The sequence below is a fragment of the Perca flavescens genome, chromosome 19, assembly GCF_004354835.1.
Source record: "Perca flavescens isolate YP-PL-M2 chromosome 19, PFLA_1.0, whole genome shotgun sequence".
NCBI classification, from domain to species: Eukaryota; Metazoa; Chordata; class Actinopteri; order Perciformes; family Percidae; genus Perca; species Perca flavescens.
Window position 1 is genome coordinate 13,161,749 of NC_041349.1, and position 14,298 is coordinate 13,176,046.

Sequence of the window (14,298 nt, forward strand, 5' to 3'; positions counted from 1 at the left end):
CCTCCTTTTAAAAAGTGCTTTTCCTACTTTGTACGCCCCAAACAGATCATTATTTATTAGTCATCTTTAATTACTAGCATCCCTTTTTTGTTTTGTTTTTTTGTGTGCAACTGTTGCCATAGCCATATTCATATTCATTATCATGGTCTTATTTCTTCTCTTTATTCTTTATTCAGTTTTGTTCTCTCAATGTAGCTTCACTTTCCACCTTGTAAGCAGTGGTGGAATGTGTATGTACTCAGGTAGCCTACTGTAGGTATACTTGTACTTTACTTTTAGAGCCACATATTGTACTTTTTACTCCACTACATTTGTCTGACAGTTTTTCATCCCTTTCCTGTCTGGGTGAAATCCTTGTATCTCCAGATGTGTTGATATTGAATTTTTGGGATAAAGTGAAGGATGAAGTGTGTCAAGAAACTTCTCCTCATTCTTAAGCTAAATATAGTCTTTAAAAAGCCTTTTGGATCAGCTGGGAAATGCATCGTCACAAAGCTCAAAAGGGCTGCTTTTCTGAAACCCTTAACAGTTTTAAAACTTTTTAGAGATATGTGGTTCTCACAGGACAGCGGCGCTACAAACATATGCTGATCTTATAGAATATGGTGCTTTTCTGTAGATTAAACTAGCCAACAGTATATAAAAGAGTTAAAATGAGCACAACCTTAAAGATTTACAGCAGTAAAATGCAACATACACATTAATGCAGCAGGAATATTAATCCAGAAACATCAGATAGAAGAGGAAACACACTGACAGGGAACATTTTACTGCACAAGGAATACTGTTTTTGCACTTTTTCTGAGCTCCACAGTCCATGTTAATTTATGTATCAATCAGTTGTTTCTGCATGAAAGGCACAGAGGAACAACATCAGGCCACTGGATGAGTTGGTGTACTGTACACGCACCTAAAGGATTATTAGGAAAACCTGTTCACTTTCACGTTAATGTAATTATCTAATCAACCAATCACACGGCAGCTGCTTCAATGCATTTAGGGGTGTGGTCCAGGTCTAGACAATCTCCTGAACTCCAAACTGAATGTCAGAATGGGAAAGAAAGGTGATCTAAGCAACTTTGAGCGTGGCATGGTTGTTGGTGCCAGATGGGCTGGTCTGAGTATTTCCCAATCTGCTCAGTTACTGGGATTTTCACGCACAACCATTTCTAGGGTTTACAAAGAATGGTCTGAAAAGGGAAAAACATCCGGTATGCTGTAGTCCTGGGGGGACAAAAATGCCTTGTTGATGCTAGAGGTCAGAGGAGAATGAGCAGAGTGATTCAAGCTGATAGAAGATCAACTTTGACTCAAATAACCACTCGTTACAACCGAGGTATGCAGCAAAGCATTTGTGAAGCCACAACACGCACAACCTTGAAGCAGATGGGCTACACCAGGAGAAGACCCCACGGGTACCACTCATCTCCACTAAAAATAGGAACATGAGGCTACAATTTGCACGAGCTCACCAAAATTGGACAGTTGAAGACTGGAATAATGTTGCCTGGTCTGAGGAGTTTCGATTTCTGTTGAGACATTCAGATGGTAGAGTCAGAATTTGGCGTAAACAGAATGAGAACATGGATCAGTCATGCCTTGTTACCACTGGGCAGGCTGCTGGTGGTGGTGGTGTAATGGTGTGGGGGATCCCTTTCGCCTTCAGAACTGCCTTAATTCTTTGTGTCATTGATTCAACAAGGTGCTGGAAGCATTCTTTAGAAATGTTGGCCCATATTGATAGGACATGGTCAAACACAGTATTAGTATGGTGTTCCTAATAATCCTTTAGGTGAGTGTATATGTTAAGTATAGCTCTGTGCAATGCTATCATCACCACTGGATGGCAGCACTGCATTAAGTTCCATATATATGCAAGTCTGACACCAGAGAAGAAGTTGATTTGACAACTTTATTGGAAAGAAAGCCTGGAAAAAAAGTATGTTTAATTAAGTGAATACACATTCATAGTGAGTTTTTTTTCTGTATGGAATAATCATCAGCTTTAATGTTAAAGTCACTGAACTGATCCCTGCCTTAAATCTTGAAAGAAATAACAACAAAATGTATATCTGTAAAGGTAATTTAGGAATTATTTTACATGTGAGTTATTGGATTGAATTGCTAACAATTTAATAGGACATTTTTTAGAACAAACTAAGTAATTTGGCACTAATTCTAGGGGGAAACACATAATTGGTCAGTCAGTACAAGTCAATACCTAGAGAGTATTTTACTTGGTGCAAAGGGGGTCAGCTGAACATGCCAAATGTTTTCCAATCTTTTTACAGTCCCATACCCCTTCAGACTTTTAACCTCCAGCTACATTCTCAACATTCTTATATAAAAAGAACAACATAGTAATGTAAAAAAAATAATAAAAAAATCCCCGGTCTATAATATGTTATTTCATTTTTTTCTCCCCAACCATCTAGCGACCCCCAGAACTTTTCTCGCAACCCCCTAGGGGTTCCCGACCGCCGAACCCCAGGATGAGAACTACTAGTCTAAAGCTCATTTTAATTCATGGGCCACATAGTCCTAGTTTGATCTCAAGTGGGCCAGACCAGTAAACCACTCCAGAAAGACCAGAAACTTTATCTGCCACAGAGTTTCTCGTCAGCTTGATGTTGGCAAACGCAAGTTGCTTCTGCTGCAACAGTGTTCTAAAGCCATTGTAGGAAAAAATAATAATGTTACGGACCCGGGAGGGAGGGGTGATATTCCAAGAAAAAACTTTCTAAGAACTCAGATATTCTCTGAGATTAAAGTGGTAAATTTGGAATCTGAATCAATTACTTCTCTGCAATTTTCACACATTGCAAAGTCATCCTGTGGGCCTGATCAGACCCGGCGGGCCGGTTCTGGCCCACGGACCGTATGTTTGACACCTCGCTCTAAAGGTAATCATACACTTTGACATACAGTATATATAGAATATAGTTTTCAATAATAAATTAATAACTAGGTTTTAAATAGAGCAAATTTCAACAGAAATCAACAACTCCTTATAGCAAATTGCATGGTTCTTTCCAGGAAAGCTAAAAGAAATTGTAATGTAATAACAGAGCCATAAGATAGTGTAGAAAAGAAAAGTTATATACTTAGTATATATTTAATATATCCTTCCACATTGTCAACTTGTGTATTTACATTCACATGCCAGCAGATGGAAGCCTTGTCCAATAATGTTGAAACTCCAACAGTTTATAAAATATTTTGACCATTCATTATCTTTGTTTAAACATATATGCGGCTATGATTCTGTATGCTAGACCTTAACTGGTAACTACATTTTGTTATATAGTCTATTCATGGCACATTTATCTGTTGATATGGTTTAACCTATCAAACATTAAACATTCATCAGTGTGCTACATCACTACATGTCATACTGTATGTAGTGTCTGTCTGCTGTTTTAAATGACAAACATTCACTCCAGCTCAGTTTTCACTTTCTTTATTTCCCCCTCAAAACTCAGAGCCGTAACAAAAATACAAGCATTTCTTTTTTTTTTAATATGATCTCAGTCATTTACATATTCATATAGATGTACAAGTGAGAGCCGGTGAGCAAAAGTGCTTTAAAAATCATCATCTTTGAATAATATTCATTTCATCATTAGAAAAACAAAAACAAGGAAAAGAGACTGCACGTAAAAACCAACAACAAAATAAGACTTCAATCTACAGGTTTTAAAGTAAATATGATGAAGGAAAAAAAAATAAAAAGAGGAATGAATCAGTGCAGAGTCTACTTCATTTTCACAAGCAGACCTGGCAGCAGAGCAGTGGCTGAACGTTTCCATTACTGTGAAGAGGAAACCTTGTAACAGAGACCTTTTAACAGATATATCACTGCTTATGTCGAAGGTTTTCACAGGCCTTGATGTGCTGGAACATTTTTCATGACCCGGAGGCCCAGAGGCAACGGCCGAGTGTGCAACAAATCACTGCTGTCACAGAGAAACTGTAAATCCACTTCATTCGCTGTCGGGACCGTGAAGGTGTACACTCAGGGCTGTTTCTAGCTTTTGGTGGGCCCTATGCAAGATGGGGGCCCTTATTTTGTCAAACTACGAGTGAAGGGGAGGTTCAAACCTTTAAGATGATCCGTGGAGATGCATCAATAAAGTTACACTTTAGGAGGAAAACAGGCTAGATTTGTAAAAAAAAAAAAAAAAAGAAAAAAAACTCTTCTAATTAAGCATCTCAAGTTGAACCAAGCAATTTAAACCTACTTTAAATTACAAAAATTACAAAATTAACACAGATTTTGCAGTTTTAGGTGTGGTATTCCAAGCTAAATTTAAACCAAAATATCTAAGAATATTTTGCATGGAGTTAAGTTTTTGTTATTGGACACCAAATAGCTGAGGTATATTTTGGTTCAAAAGGTTAATCTGCAATGTCGGGCGTCAAGGAGAAGAGGAAATGAAAGCCCTCAGACGATTCAAACATCTCGACCAGGCAACTTCTCAGGGGGAGGAGAAGAGGGAGGAGGCGGGGTCCCTTCACACAGCAAAAAATAACATTCACTTAGCTGGGATCAAGGCCGGACAAAAAACACACACACACACACACACACACACACACACACACACAGGGACTTTAAAACAATGTCGAGCAGATGGAAACAAACACAAGACTGTCTTCGATTTGAAGAATGTTATTTTGACCCACTTAGACGACGAGACGGAGGAAGAGAGGAATCTTTTGGATTTGGAATTGATGAGAGGCATCTCCATTTCTTTCAATAAAGCGCTTGTTGCGAGGGAAACATCCTGCAAATCCCTCCGTCAAATTACTCCTTCATCGGGTTTTCATTAATCGCTGCTTCTCGCGTTTCATTAAAGAAAGAAAAGGAAGTTCATTGACTGTAACCAAGACCCTAATCAACATCAAAAAGCGGTATGAGGAAGCTGTGTTTGTGTGGTGGGAAAAATAGCCGGCTTGTTGAGGAACTGAGTGTGTGTAAGCTGACCCGTCTGTATCTTTATAAATTAACGAGGCCCTGCAAATTTTTTCCTCTGCCAGTGGTTTACATGTGGACGGATTACCTGCTGCTCATAGTTTCCCCTCACACACTGACATTTTCAGACTTGCATACAGTCTAACATCACTATCTCTCTTCACGCACGCACTCGCGCACACACACACACACACCAATACCCTGTGAAGTCTGTGTGTAACTGAACAAGTGCCTGTTTCATGGTTGCTACTCCCATTTCCCTGCTGTAATACCATCCCCATGCTCCTGTGTGTGTGTTTATTTCGGTGCCTTTGTATGCCGCACATAGCTGGGTTTCAGTGAGTGTGTGTGTGTGTGTGTGTGTGTGTGTGTGTGTGTGTGTGTGTGTGTGTGTGTGTGTGTGTGTGTGAGAGAGAGAGTTTCCATTGAGGTGAGTTGTGTGCCTGTGCGTATATGTACAGGTGTGTTATTTCATGTGTGTGTGGTCCAAGAGGAGACCCACAATGCACAGGAAGACAGGCAAACCAGGTTGAGGTGAAAGGCCTTTGTTCCCGCCGCATACTTCAAGTCCCCGTCTCTTCTTACCACAACAGATACATAGGTCAGAGCCCGCATGCTAACATCCATCCGTCTACAGCAAGAAACAGCACAGGGGTGGAGGAGTGGGTGTCAATTTAACCCCTGGGGATTCTTTCAACCACTGAAGTCTGCAGCAACAAGAAACAACACATTTTCCATGAGAGAGTTGATTCCATATAAACAAATAACTGTTCAAATGAAGCCAGAGAGCATGAGGACTTCGAATATGGCTGCCAGAGGGGGCACAGCTGCGTTATTATGGATCCCACTGCGGTTCTAGGCAAGACCCGCCCTACGAAGCAGCCCGATTGGTTGAGGCTAGGCACTGACCTTGAGTAGTTCAGGTTAGGATAGCCGATTGGTCAGGGGATAGGGCCTGAACAAATCGGGTTCCGTTACCCCGCGCAAGCATGGTCGCCTGGCCAATCGTAGCGCGCGAATGCTACTGAAGAGCGGGTCTTGCCTAGAACTGCAGCGGGTTCCGTAATAAGGCGGCACAGCTAGCTTGTTTGTATCTGCCTTTAAAGACACAGTAAAGCTCATGTCAATCTCAAAAAATCATGCTAGCCGCAAGTAGCGGTAGGGCGTGAAAGGTTTAGTTCACTTTGGTCCGACTCCAATCATCCTAAAGCCTGGTGGTGCTTAAAACCAAACAACAGTGTGTATTCAGGTCAAAGGCTGCCCTGCAGTGTGTGCAAACAGCATCCTCCAGGCCTAATGATGACATAACAGACGATGCTTTCTTATCAGGGACACAGAAGTGTGGCTGAACAAACTGTTTTGACACAAACATCAAAGCGGTGAAACAGGAAAAACAAAAAGCGCATGAATCTGTTATCAGAATAATTTGTTATTGCATTAAGTTTGACAAGACCTTGTATCCTTATTGTAAGAGGGAAGTGCTATCCAGATCACTGACACCACCCGGGTCAATGGTTCTTACACTGCGAGCCAGAAAACAAAACATGAACATGTTCGTTGTGACTCACAAGGCCTCGATTTAATGCGTTTTAATGAGGCTGTGTTCCAGAGCAAGAAACAATTTTCTCCATTCAGGTCCCATGCTCCGAAAGATTCCCCATCCCTTGATCTAATTCATTATGTTCAGAAAAGTAGAACCGATTATAGACGCGCTACAGAAGCGCTCCTTGTCCAGAAGTCCAGATGGATATCAGCCACTGTCTTAAATAACAGGTTCTGAGAATGCGACTGGTTGAACTTAATTCAAACAAAAAGGTAAGGAAAGAAAAGTACATTGAGATAACCGGTTCTCAGACAATCAGTGTCTTTGTGAAGGCGAGAGACAGGAGTCTCTTTCCCGTGAGACCAGAGTCTAATATTGTCCATTAAGAAAACAGGAAACATGGTGTTTGACATCCATCACAAATCTCCCATAATGTCATGCTTCCTTAAAGCAACACCAAATCACTTTTCCTCTTCGGTCCCCCTACAGGTTGGAAGCGGAATTGTATCCATTATGTCTCATTCGAACTACAGATCCGCTACCCGATCTGGCCAACTTGCATAGCGCATTAGCCGCTAGAGGGCCGCAAAGCGAATGCAGAAGTGCCGTTCACCCTGTTACGAGTTGATGAACCACTGAAACGATTTTGGAAACATTACTTTAAGGTACAAAATAATCTTTGGTGTTGCTTTAAGTTGACGGAGAGAGAACAGAACTAAGAAAGTCCGATAAGTGTGTCGATGTCATCTCTACTGCTTTTTTTATCCAAAAAAGGTTAGAAACGTCTCCAACCACATCGTTTTTATTAAGCCAGCGTGACGGAGCAGAGGCAGAAAGAGTTCTTGTTTCTGCTTTGTTTTTGTTTTCTTTAAATGAAAAGGAAAAAAGTGTGATGAGCCAAAACCAAAGACTTCTTAATCCCATCAGGTTGGTTTCGACCACCAGTTCCATCCAAGAAAAGAAAAATGCACTGATTGAATGAAGCGAAAAACAGTTTGCTCTCTTTGCTCTCTCTCTTCTTCTCTCTGCATTAGCAAAACGACAAGTTTGACAGCAAGCTGTCTTTTTTTCTTTTTCTTTTATTGGTCTGTCTGCACATAGAGTACGAAAGCAAAATAGAAACGAGAATAGGCCTCTAACGTCTTTCTCTTTATCGCTCAGCGTCTCTTCCGTTTCCTCATTTTATCAACCAAGAAATGGAGGAAAGAGAACAACAACAACTCTCTTTGTCAATCAATTCCACTGCCAACCTACGAATCTCGATAGTTTTCTTTTCTCGTAGGTCAGCACCCGGCCGGCACGTCTGACATGAAGTCAAACTCGTTCTGACCCAGCCAGAGCTCGGGCAGCTCGTTGGCTCGGTCCAAACCCAGCTCCACCACCAGAGACATGAGAACCTCCTCGTCCACGGGGTCAAAGTCGATAATTCCACCTGCGCCGGAGCTTTGGTTGGCCATGCTGATGCCGACGCCCAGCCCACCTCCGCCGAGGCCTCCAGACGGCCCCAGAAGCTGGTTTCCCGTGCCCAGAGGCGAGGCGCTGAAGCCCCTTTGAGCGCCACCGGGTGCTGGGTGTCCGGCAGAAGCGCCGGTGAGGTTCTGGTAGTGCGAGTTGAGCTTCTGCAGCTGCATGCTGGCGAGGAGGTGCGGCCCCGTCTGGAGGCAGAAGGGCTGCGGTTTGGAGAGCGGCGCCGACGACAGCGTTGACCCGGGCGAGGCGGCGGCACCGGCAGATGGGGAGAACGGCACAGCGGAGGTTTTGGAGGACGGGTAGTGGAGCAGGGAGCTGAGAGGAGTGGAGGAAGAGGAGAGGTCCTTCATCGCAGCGTGGGCGTTGCCAGGAAACAGCAGTGAGGTCATCACCAGGAAAACACCAGAGCCTAGAGGAAGAAATGGGAGATGTTATGCAATGTCATCAAACTGGGACATGGGAAGGACGAGATAAGCTTGTTAGCTAAACAAAGGCCCGCTCCATCAAGTAGGCTAGATGTCATTAAAGACAAGACGTCACTGTCAGAGATAACTCCATAGAATCTGATGATCTCATATATAAACTCACGCTAAATCCAGTTTTTTTATTGTAGCATGGTCTGCTCTACGGTCTCATATCTATTTGACTCTATCTGACTTACACAGAACCCCTTCATTTAATTGACATTAAAACCCCACATCACAGTTTGAACCAGATGCACGCAGAAAACAGGGAATCGATATGATGGCATGCATCAGTGTTTAAAACCTAAAGCAGTGTTTGGATGGTGAACTAATTCCTCTAGTTTGACATTTTTGGAAATATATTCTCTTTTTTACCAAGAGTTAGATGATAAGATCGATACCAGTCTCATGTGTATCTGCTAAATATGAAGCTACAGTCAGCATTAGGTTATCATAGCATAAAGACGGAAGCACAGGGGGAAACAGCTAGCCTGGCTCTGTCCAAAGTTGAAAAAATGTGCCTACTAGCAGCTCTAAAGCTCACTAATAAACACGTTTTATCTCATTTGTTTAATCAGTACAAAAACTGAAGGGAGCCAGACTAGCTGTCTCCCTCTGCTTCCAGTCTTTGTGCTAAGCTAAGCTAATCGACTGCACCTTGGATAAAAACATACATACATATATACATATATATATATATATATATATATTCTCAAATCTGCACTTTCATATGGCTCTTTGTAGTTGTGCTTATTTAAAGCTAACATACTTGCACTTACTACTTGTTGTCTGGAGTTTGCACCTTCAAGGTTGAAAGCACTTAATTGGAAGTCGCTTTGGATAAAAGCGTCAGCTAAGTAACATTTAATGTAATGTAATGTAATACCCGTCTGGCTCTAGTTTTACAGTATATTCAACAGACAGATACTGTATGAGAGCGTTATTGATGTTCTCATCTATCTCTCAGTAAGAAAGGTCAAACTATTCATACTCAAAATGTTCTTCACATGCTTGGTCACACATAAACCTGAAAGACTATTTAGTAAAATAGATTTTAAACATGCATTACTGTGGGCCTAATCAAAGGTTATCAAATTTGGGAGGCTGTTGGTGCGACTTCCTTATCTCATATCTGTAATATGTGTACACCTTTGAAAAAAAAATTTCTAGGAAGCTCACATTCTGCTGTACAAAATGAACCTGCTCACTACGTGTATGCATTTATAGACATTTAAAAACCGGAGATGCTCTTTACCAGTTTTAAGTGATGCCGGTTTTAGGAGCCGCTCCAGCTAGAAACATCACACACAGGTGTGAATCAATTCGCTGCACATATGCGAGTTTCCACTCTGTCATTATGGCAACAACAATGATGCAGGAGATGCATAAGGAGTATGATGGCTTCACATTATGGTAGCAGAGTCACTGGGCTGTAATGTGTGCTTAATATCTCTACTGTTTGGTGGCAGGGACTTCTACTGCTGATCTGCATTTGGTTGCTGGGTTACATCGAATTGTCCAAATTTAATGAATTGAATAATTTTGCAAACATTTAGAATGGTACCAAGCTACATGTCAGCTGGGAGAAAAGCACTGTTTCCATTAAATATGAATGCATGGTAAAAAAAAAAAAATTACAGTGATAGTTTGACATTTTGTCAAGTTCTTTTACTTAAGTAAAGGATCTGAATACTCCCTCCACCTCTGAAAACATTTGCTCACTAAACAAAAAATGACAAATGACTTAAGTGGTCATTAAATAGTTTCCTGACAAACTTGTGGCTGCTTCAGACCGCAACAGCAATGGCGTCTTCAAAACTCTTAAGTCATGACTGTCTGGGAAGCATGCAACAAGCCGACCCTGGTGACTGGACGGCCACATGACTCCATGTGTTTGAGAGTGTGTGTATTCGCTTGATGTCTGCTTTTCCTCTTGACCTATTGGGCAGAAAACTAACCATGAAAAGGCTGCGGGTGAGTGAGTGTTTATAGGTCTGTGTGTGTGTGTGTGTGTGTGTGTGTGTGTGTGTGTGTGTGTGAATGGAAAAAAGAGTGTGTTGTGTAAACCCTGACACACTGAGCAATGTCATTGAGAAAAAGTCTGTTTTTAGTGTGTGTGACTCAAACCCTCTTGCAGATGCTCATGTTAAAGTCCTAGAGCTGGCTTATATTACATACAGTTCAAACAGCATGTGGGCCTTAACACACACACATCATGCGGCTATCCTTTGAGTAAGTTAATCACTTCTAATATCTCTCTCTCTCTCTCTCTCTCTCTCTCTCTCTCTCTCTCTCTCTCTCTCTCTCTCTCTCACACAGCCCCTCCTTCCAGCACTGGCTCTTATTTATCGAGAACATAATTGCTACAGGCAGGCATGCAGCTGCACTCCACTGATATAGTTAATACACACACACACACACACACACAAACACACACACAAAGATACCAAACAGCTGTCAATGGCAGGTCTGTTTGTGTGTGTGTGTTTGTTTGTGTGTGTGTGTGCGTGTGTGTGTGTGTGCGCGTGTGTTCATTATTCATTGACTGATTACTGTCAGGGCCAGCCTGCACATGGTGCCTCTGCTCAACAGCTTTCCAGCACGTTGAGTCCAGGACACACAAACACATAAAAACTGCACACTTTTTTTTCTCGGGGAGCAGAACAGAACACAACTGCAGCTTTCTTCTTTTTTTTTTTTTTTTCTTCTTTTTTTTGATTCCTAGAAACTATATAGAAACATATATCTTCATCCATTTCAATGGAAAAGATGATTCCAAGATGCAGCCAATTTGCAACAAATGTTTTAAGTCATGTTGAGAAACTAATACTGTTTGGTGAGTATTTCATACTCCAAAAGACAATTTCAGTGGCCTGTTCCTTTACAAGTGAAATCCCAACTGTTTCCTAAAGCTAAAGCGCAGTAGCTTTAAAATTAATCACATTTTATGGTGGGGGGAATTTTAAGTCATAAGAGCACATGTCGTAATTTGACTATGTTGCACATGCCATTTTGGAGATTTTAAGGTTGACACAACCACATATGCTAAACTTAAAAGCCTTGCTGAAGTACCTGAAGTTCGTCTTTTTAAGAAAATCTAAATGATTGAATCAGGTTAGTACCTTTTGTTTTTATTCCTCAGCAAAATAAAGTTGTAAGTTTCAGCCTTTGAATTGAGTCAATTTGACATTTATAAACATTCAGGAGACATGAAAATGCTTGGAAGAAGTCAAGAAGTAAGACGTTTTTTTCCCCTCACATGCACATGACAGCTTTTTGGGCTGAAGAGTTGCTTTAGACCACTGTTATAATGTGAAACGAGGATGGATTAGAGTCAGAAACGTCCTTGCAGGTTGCAGAGCAGAGAGGACAGTCCAGTGGAGTGGAGGAAGGATGCTGTGTGAAACTGCAGGAGGAGTGCTTATGTTTTTTCCTGTTCACAGCTGACCTGACTCATTGTTTTCTACCACCACCTTTTTTTTTTTTTTTTATGACGTAGTGGAATCAGCCCTGGCTGTAGTTTCCCTGTAAATGATTTCATTAGCCGCCTCGACTGCTGTCTTGGCCGTGGAGCGCTCTGCATTTATTTTAATTATCAGCCGTGAAAGTCTCCCTGCCAGATTAGTTGCTCTAACCGAGAGCAACAAGGGATACATATATTTATCTTATATATAATATTGATTGATCAGATGATCTAAAAGGGAAAATTGTACCATGCATGATGTAAAACAGAGAAAATCTGCAAATATTCACATCTGAGAGGCTATTTTTTGGCCTTTTTGCTTGATGAATGACTTGATTATCCATAAAGCTGCCCAAACACAGTCAGATGTCAGTAACTACAATGTCAATATGGGTTCTACAAACTTACATGAGTTCCTTTTGGGAATATAGGATCAAGTTCATTCCTGACCAAGATCCATTTAGTAGCTGTTCTGGAGCTTTCTTTCAAATTACATGTCTTCATCTTGTCACGCAACATGATGTTTAAGTCCTTTAAGTGTGTAAAAAGAGAAAAATTGGACATCTACCAGCTACTAAATGAACTAATTATAAAGTATTGATCACACACACACACGGACGGACGCACGCACGCACGCACGGGCGCGCGCGCGCACACACACACACACACACAGAGGTTTCAATTACACATTAAAGCGTGACGAGCCAATTGAAACGTCTGTCCCTTTCAAACAGACTCGAACACACACACACACACACACACACACACACACACACACACACACACACACACACACACACACACACACACACACACACACACACACACGTAGCCTATATCCTATACACACACCATATGCTGCCCCAGCGTGACGCATTCACTACTTGCTTTAATTGCCTCCAACTCCACACTGAACACGGTTAATGAGAAGACAATTAAAGAAGAAAAAAACAGAGTAGCCTACTTAATTTTTTTTTCAGCAAACTTTGTATCCGTTGTATCTTGTAAAACTTGGGAAAAGACTCCAATTGCTTTTTAAAACTCCAGTTAATAAGCTTGTGACACATGAATCACAAAGAATGCACATCATCAGACGCTAATTCCCATCAGCTTTATGGCTTATGCAATACTGTCATTCATTTCTACTATAAAGACAACATCATGTAGGGTTACATTTTGGATTTTATCCATGACATGTATGAGTTCAAACCAAAAGCTTCTGCAGCGAAAGCCCTCGATCAGCTCGATGCAGAAAAACGCTCGACTTCATGTAAGATGTTATGTAAACACTTGGCAAGGAAAACAAACTGTCAACCGAAACGGAATGGGACAAGTCCTGTCACATGCAGCGTAAAGAAACCGAACCAGAGGAAATCACCAACCTGTGAGAAAAGCCCGGTGCAGCCCAGAAAAAGTCAAATAAAAGTAGATGTAAAGAGTCCAAAGTGTTTGTTGTGGGGATAAAAGCCAGTAAACGGAAGTTGAACCTATATTTTCAGAGAATCGGAGGCTGAAGTGTGCGCACACTGACTGACTGCAGAGACTCTGGAGGGTTCAGCTCCTCAATGAGCTCCTTACTGAAGAAAAAGCATTTAGTGCCTCGCTCTCTCCTCACTGACCAGCCCGGCGCGTGTGTGTGTGTGTGTGTGTGTGTGTGTGTGTGTGTGTGTGTGTGTGTGTGTGTGTGTGTGTCATCCCAAAACGAGGAACTGGACAGATGGATCCGGATGGATACATGTTATTGGCTGAGGTAAACACCAGTGGGCGGGACTAAAATAGATGTTGAGAAATTGGTCAAATTATGAATTAAGCAAACTATTATTATTCATACATTAGAATTTATTTGTATTTTATGTAGCTACAGTATAATCACTGACAATCATGGTTAAGTTGCTCTAAGTTATTTACAATAAAATGACATTTCTTGGTCTTATAACTTCACATTTTGTGGTTTGTAGACCTTTAGTCCTTATAATATATATAGTACATCATTGTTTTGAATCATCTTACCCATCTCTTTTGGTCTTTTCTCCTTTATGCAAAAAAAAATAATTAAGTGTACCTTTATTACTGGAGCAACCTAGATCATGTCTGTGATTTTTCAATGGAATTTAAGTGATTATTGATTATTTTTCTTCCTATAGAACGAATTCCATACTGCAGACACTGTAATGTCCATATAAGGGACTATGTTATTTTTTTAAATATCATTGAGAATTCATAAATGCCTCAAACATAATCCAAGTTTTTTGCAAATCGTCCAGGATCAACCGTCAGTGTGGCACGAATAACACAACTTGTCTTGATGAGTTTTTGTCCAGATGAACTTATCAAAGACTTGTCATAGCGTGGCAAGAGTTCCAGTGAGCCAGCATGCTCAGTACCA

At 41.2% G+C, this 14,298-nt stretch overlaps 1 protein-coding gene across 3 annotated transcripts; it reads right to left on the reverse strand.

The window, feature by feature from the left end:
* Positions 1-4,549: 4,549 nt before the first annotated feature.
* cited1 (Cbp/p300-interacting transactivator, with Glu/Asp-rich carboxy-terminal domain, 1) lies at positions 4,550-13,519 on the reverse strand. 3 transcript variants are annotated; one of them, XM_028564262.1, is made up of 2 exons: positions 13,448-13,519; positions 4,550-8,394 (listed from the first exon to the last, which is right to left on the reverse strand). In XM_028564262.1, exon 2 carries the CDS (start codon positions 8,372-8,374, stop codon positions 7,799-7,801), a length of 576 nt encoding a protein of 191 aa, XP_028420063.1. In that variant the 5' UTR covers positions 8,375-8,394; positions 13,448-13,519; the 3' UTR covers positions 4,550-7,798. The 3 variants fall into 3 exon arrangements, with proteins under 3 accessions (XP_028420063.1, XP_028420061.1, XP_028420062.1); XM_028564260.1 differs by having other exon boundaries at positions 13,295-13,478; XM_028564261.1 differs by having other exon boundaries at positions 13,400-13,458.
* Between the last annotated feature and the right edge of the window lie 779 nt (positions 13,520-14,298).

Excerpts from the sequence above, each read along its gene's own strand:
- cited1 (XM_028564262.1), bottom strand. The coding sequence starts at position 8,374 with ATGACCTCACTGCTGTTTCCTGGCAACGCCCACGCTGCGATGAAGGAC.